The sequence below is a fragment of the Balaenoptera physalus genome, assembly GCF_965194825.1.
Source record: "Balaenoptera physalus genome assembly, chromosome: 2".
In the NCBI taxonomy this organism is placed as follows: Eukaryota; Metazoa; Chordata; class Mammalia; order Artiodactyla; family Balaenopteridae; genus Balaenoptera; species Balaenoptera physalus.
Genome location: NC_138883.1, coordinates 152,619,648 through 152,625,647, shown reverse-complemented (window position 1 = coordinate 152,625,647; position 6,000 = coordinate 152,619,648). Strand labels below are relative to the sequence as shown.

General features: G+C 52.9%; 1 protein-coding gene across 6 annotated transcripts in view; it reads left to right on the top strand.

Annotated features, from left to right (window-relative positions):
- Positions 1-1,089: 1,089 nt before the first annotated feature.
- The window catches only part of PITRM1 (pitrilysin metallopeptidase 1), a 29,595-nt gene continuing 24,684 nt past the window's right edge, over positions 1,090-6,000 (top strand). For all 6 annotated transcript variants that reach the window (XM_082450230.1, XM_082450231.1, XM_082450228.1 and 3 more), the window contains exons 1-4: positions 1,090-1,207; positions 3,434-3,539; positions 5,297-5,403; positions 5,555-5,706. In XM_082450230.1, the coding sequence (XP_082306356.1) occupies positions 1,155-1,207; positions 3,434-3,539; positions 5,297-5,403; positions 5,555-5,706 (418 nt within the window). In that variant the 5' untranslated portion in view covers positions 1,090-1,154. The remainder of the gene's footprint in view (positions 1,208-3,433; positions 3,540-5,296; positions 5,404-5,554; positions 5,707-6,000) is intronic.

The window sequence follows — 6,000 nt, the reverse complement described above, 5'->3', positions numbered from 1 at the left end:
AGAGATGTTGTGGGTCTAACATTTATCACCCAAATTCTCATCAGAGGAAAGGTATTTGCACGGATTATGTTTGTGTCCTTACCTTCTCATCATTACCCTTGTTTGTCCTGGTTCAGCTGGATTCTCCTCTGAATAACTGGTTAACTGCAGAATCCTCTGCATTGTGGAGAGGTTTTTGTAGGCTTTGGTTACTTTTCCTTGCCTTATTACCCTTTACGTTGCTGTCAAAGCGTTTCGTGTTAAAATCAATTGCACCTGTTCTACTTAGCGTTCTTTCTTTAGAGCCTGGAGGAAGGGGCAGGGAGATATGAGTCCCTTTGAAGTCGTGGGATGGGGGAGGGGATGGGTGGGATGCGGGAGTCTAGAGAATGGAGGAAACAAAAGCTCTGAGAAACTGAGGTCAGACTCGGGTCCTGCATTCTTCCAAGTCCCTCCCATACCGTGCCTAGGTGTGTTTAATCCCAAATGCCCTTGACAGCTCACAGCCGCCTGCCGGCCCACCCACTCATGCTCTGCCCTCCTGGAGCCAATCCCTGAGGTTCGAGAAGGCCACGTGTGTATTCTCCCCCAAGGCACGAAATGCCGGTGGGGAGCTGTCCTGCGGTTTGCTGGGGATATTCTGGTTGGGACCGTTCGTAAGTAAGAGCATGACATCATGGAATCGTGGCCCTGGAAAGCAGGTGATGCAGCCCTCGAACCTTATCCACGAAGCTACACAGCCCGGGGCTAGGGCACCCGGCAGGAGCCTGAAGCTGGACGCCCTTCTCACTTCACTGCCCGAGACCTGCTAATGGACGCCTGCGTACGCACAACCTACATCCTGGAGACCAGCGCCCCCCTGTGGCCAGAGGACCACGCAATTCACCTGGCTCAGCGTAAGTCCGCCCCTCCCCTGCACACGCCCGCCCCTCCCCTGCGCAGGCCCCACCCCTCCCTCCGCTTGCCCGTGGCTCTCAGCCCCGCCCCTCCGTCGCCTCGCCCTCCCCGCCCTCGAGTCCCGTCTGCAGCAGCGGGGCCCGCCCCCTTCCTCGCCAGCCTATTGGAGTGGCCGTCGCCCTGCGCGCTGACCAATAGGGTGGTGGCCGGCTCGTCCCGCCCCGCGCTGTGCGTCGGGTTAAGTGGGGTCACGGCCGGCGGTGCGCCGGTCACAAGCCATGTGGCGCAGCGGTTGGAGGACCGGGGGAGTGCTGCGGAGGCTGAGCGGCCGGTGAGAGACAGCGGGGGTCGCGGGGCGGGGAGGAGGAAAGGGGGAAGTTTGTGGGGAGCGAGGAAGGGGAGTGGAAAGTGAAGCGGGGAGGGAAGGTGGGCGGCGAGGGCGCCGGGAGCCCGGTGGGCGGGCGGGTGGAGGCCTTGGGGTCTCTCTCTGGTCTGGGGTGCCGCACCTCAGCTCCTTGTTCTGGGGCTCCCGCGGTCCCTCCGCCTGGGGGCTCCTGCACCCCGGGGCTCCTCTGCTGGGGCCTCCCGCACCCCCGGCCCTCTCGTCTGGTGGCTCGTGCACCCCGGGGCCCCTCGCCCGGGACCTCCCGTTCCGAGAGGCCATCGGGATGGCAGAGCAGCCCCTCCAGGGGCCTCCCCCCCAGAGGAAGCGAGTTCCTGTCCAGTTACCAGGGTTGGGGTGCTGCAGCCAGGAAAGACTGGGATATAACCGTCGAGGACCTGGCGTGACCCCGCTGACCCCGGGCCTCCTAGAGCGGTGGCCCTGCGTGCAGGTTGTCGGGGCTTTTGAGGTGAAGACTGTCCTTGGTGTGGATTTTAATGCGAGAATAAAATTAGGCGGTAGTTACGGGTCTCATTAGGCGTTAACTCCATTTCCCTGTGTGTAGTTGTGGGCAGGGAGGCCTCAGGCTCCGCACCTGCGCTTACTTACCTGCGGCCTTGATGAGAGTGGCGCCTCCGGGAGTGGAGGAGCTTTGTGTTTAATGAGAAGGTTTATGGAAAAAGAGTGTGTTTAGCTGCAAACCCTGAATGAGAATCATTTCTTTTGAGTTTGTAAAGTAGGACAATACTTTTTAAACTTTTTAAACAAAGATGAATTGTTTAGTTTCATGCTAATTCACAGAATCTTGTTGAGTTTGTAAAATATAGCAACACTTTACGTTTTAAAGAAAGATGAGTTGTTTAGTTTCACGCTAATTCAGAGAATCTTGTTGAGTTTGTGGTGGAGTTTAGCTGCTGTTAGCCCAGGGGAGGGAGCAGGGGGGTGTCTGTTGTTGGGCTGCCCTTATTGGTGTTTTGGGTTAAAATCCTCTAGCTCATAATTCTAAGAGTGGCTAAATCGGGGAGGGAGATGCTAGTTGTTTATAGAACATCCCTATACTATTGCCTGATATTGAATGAGTCGGTGTATTCTGTGCTTATCTTACATAAAAGAAGTGTTTTGGGGATACATCGTTAACGTAGAAGACACCATAAAACGTATAATGCAGTTGAGAGAAAAATTATTTAAAAATAAGCTGTGTCACCATTACCCAGTTTAAGATTACCCCTTACCCATCATACGTCATAATTCTCCTCCCTCTTAAATGAAATCGCCCTTCTGGTTTACAGAAATAACCTCCTTATTTTTCTTTGTGTTTTTACCATCCATCTATACTCCCACGATACAGCGTTGCCTGATTGAACAGTACATGTTTAGACTAATATTGTGTCTGTCTTTTGTAGTTTTTTTGGCTTTAGCATCATGTGCCCACGTCTTTGATACATGTAGCTGTAGTCCGTTCATTCTTAGGACCAAGTTTATCAACCGAATAGTCCACAATTTACGTGTTTTCTGTTGCTGGACATCTGGGCCACTGGGGTTTGGGGCTCTTGGGAATGGTGTATGCGGGGGGGGGGGCGGGGTGTGTGTGTGTTTTGGGTGTGTGTGTGGGTGTGTGTGTGGGTGTGTGTGTGTGTGTGGGTGGGTGTGTGTACGGGCGCGCGCACCGGGGCATGAGCACAGGTCTCCAGGGCACGTACGTCCAGGGGAATGAACTTCTAATCTGAATAAGGCCAGTGCTCTTCCGCAGTCTCCATGCAGTGTGCATACCCGGTGGCTGTGTGTGAGTCCCTGGTAATACTAGACTTCTTGGTTTTCACCCATTTGGAAGGTACGTAATGGGACTTTATTGTAGACTGAGTTTATTGGGATACTGTGATTTTGACATGAGTTGTTTTCTACACAAGGGAAATTGGTGTCATAATTGTATTATAGTTATTTATGGACAGGTACAAATAACAGGTTTTCAACATTTATTTATTAGTTGACGTTGCATGAGTTGAGATAAAACTGAAAGAACTTTAATGGAAATTTCCTGGAATGTGTTTAGAAGATGCAGGTTTTCCTTTTTCCTTGAATTCTTTATCCCATGACAGTGTTTTCATTATGTTGCTGAATTATGTTAGCCAGTCTCCCTGCAAATCACGTAACTTTGATTATTTTCCTTCAACATAGGAGCGCCAGCTTCGGAGCATGGAGGTGGGCGAGCACCACGGCCTGTGAGAGAGCGCTGCTGCGGTACCGGGTCGGAGAGAAGATCCACGGCTTCACAGTCAGCCAGGTAGGCCCTGTGTGCTCTTCCTGTGTCAGGTTTTTGTTTCTGCATCAGTCATGACTGGTAATGAAGACTGAAGGCCCCACATCTATTCAGGTCAAGTTTCACCATCGGCTGAGTTTGCTTCAAACTTAGGCAAAATCTTTCTGTTTTTGAGCCATTTGGGTTTCAGGATTATAGAAAAGAGATTGTGGGCCTATAGGTACTTAAGTTTATGTAAAAATGGATTTTATTTGGTTATTGCTTTGTTTGGCTTAAACTTTCACATTGTTTTTTTCTTTAATGCTATAATTGAAAACAATGCACATCACATGTGACTGGTTGCTGGTTTCACACTGTGCTTGACACTCTAATGAAAACAAAGGCAGGCAGCTCACAGTCAGAAGGACACGTGTGCAGCTGCAGGACAAGGAACAGCGTGCTGAGGTGCAGAGGGCAAGAGGAAGACGCAGGAGAGGGGGCTGCTGGGCGCTGGGTGGGGACGGGTTTGTGGAGCAGGAAAGGAGAGCCGCCATCTGTCTCCAGGCAACGGGAGCGGGCCCAGCGCAGGGGCAGGGAGTGTTCAAGGCAGGGTCCAGGAGCTTTGAGCCACTTAGAGGGGTTCATGGCTGTGGGCGAGAGCACTGTGAGGCCCCTAAAGACTTCTCAGGGGACTTGGGATTTCTAATACAGTTGTGGTTAATAATACCTTGTTCAGAGGCTGATTCTTTTCCTTGATGTTTCAGGTTTTGTAGAAACTTAGTTTATGATAGGCTATCATGCTTTTTAGAAACAGTTACTGTGAAAGCTGTTTAAGAGGCAGACTGGTTTTAAATTCATTGATCACATCTTACAAAGTACAGTTGTGAGCTCTGAGGTGTAAGTGATTTCGAGACATAAATGATTTCATGGGTATAACTTACGTGGGCATCAGTAGAACACTTGAAGCACATAGCTTTTGTGGCAGGGCCCCCAGAGCAGGCTCAGGACACCCGAGTTCTAATCTCTGCCCTGCCAGTAAGTTGTCAGCGAAGACAGGTCAGTCTCACGGCTGTGTGGTGGTTACGATGACGCGGTACTGCGGTTGAAGGAGAGGGGCCTTGACACAGTTGCTTTAGTAGCAAGGACAGTGGAAGTTACAGAAGCACGCACGCACACACAACCTCCACCAGGGGTGAGAATGGGTTTGCCTCTGTGGGGAGTGATCTGTACCCTCATGGACCCTCCCACTAGGAACATGTAACTGGCGATAGCTCCAGCTCACCGCCAGGAACTCATAAACCAGTAGAAGCAAAGTTTAGTCCCAAGAACATCCTTCAGGTGCCCCAGGCTCAGGTCCATCCCCGTGTTTACCTCCCGGCGGGGCTGTTCTGAGCGTCCCTGGAGATGAGGTGTGCGAGAGACACCACAGACATTCCAGACGAAAGCCTGATCTCCTTTGGGGCAGCCTGGTGTGACAGAAGGGCTCTCAATCCAGGCTCTGTGGTCAGCAAACTGCCTCATCACCCTGATGGGGTGGGAACGCTTGCTTCCCAGCGTTACCTGTGGCGCAGTCAGGAGATCCCTAGGCAACAGTGAGCACTGAGGAGAGAAGGTGTGGGTGTGCCTTGTCCTCAGCCCCGGGTCCTGCCTGCCTGGTCTGTGGACGCTGGACATGGTGGTTCCTGCCAGTACTGCCTTGGCCTCCGGCAGAGGAGCTGGTCCCGCAGCCGTGGATGCACTGTTACCATCCCGGACGCCTTTCCAGCCGAGTTGAATTGTTCCTGTTTTCCTTGTTGGTTCAGGTAACGTCTGTTCCTGAGCTGACGCTGACCGCCGTGAAACTCAGCCATGACAGCACGGGGGCACAGCACTTGCACCTGGCCAGAGAGGACAGAAACAACCTGTTCAGGTGTGTGCTGCGTCCTGAGGGCACGGCCTGGATGCTCTGCTTGGAGCATCTACCGCACCTTCAACAGTTTAACCGGGAGAGTCGAGGAGTTTCCCTCCTCCGCTCCCCACGGCCAGGCGGTGGCTCACCGGCTGTGGACCTGTCCCCACAGCGTGCAGTTCCGCACCGCCCCCGCGGACAGCAGCGGCGCCCCGCACGTCCTGGAGCACACGGTCCTGTGCGGCTCTCAGAGGTACCCCTGCCGGGACCCCTTCTTCAAGATGCTGAACAGGTCACTGTCTACGTTCATGAACGCCTTCACGGGTGAGGCGCGGTCTGGGGACACAGCCCTGCCTTCCCGCAGTTTCTGAGATGGCGGGAGGGGGTGGGGTCTTGGCACTCAGGAGACTGGGGTAGATTTCCCATTCCCTGTCTGGAGGACGTTAGAAGCGTAATCATTTGGGAAAGCCAAATTGTGGTTGATTATAAAACCTGGAGTTTTAGGAGAAATGTGTCTGAGTTTTTTCTGGAAAAGGTGACAGCCATTTTCTTTGGGGAGTAGTGTTATAAAGCTCGGTCTCTGGAGCTTAGGTTAGCGGTGATGGTGCTGGTGTCTGG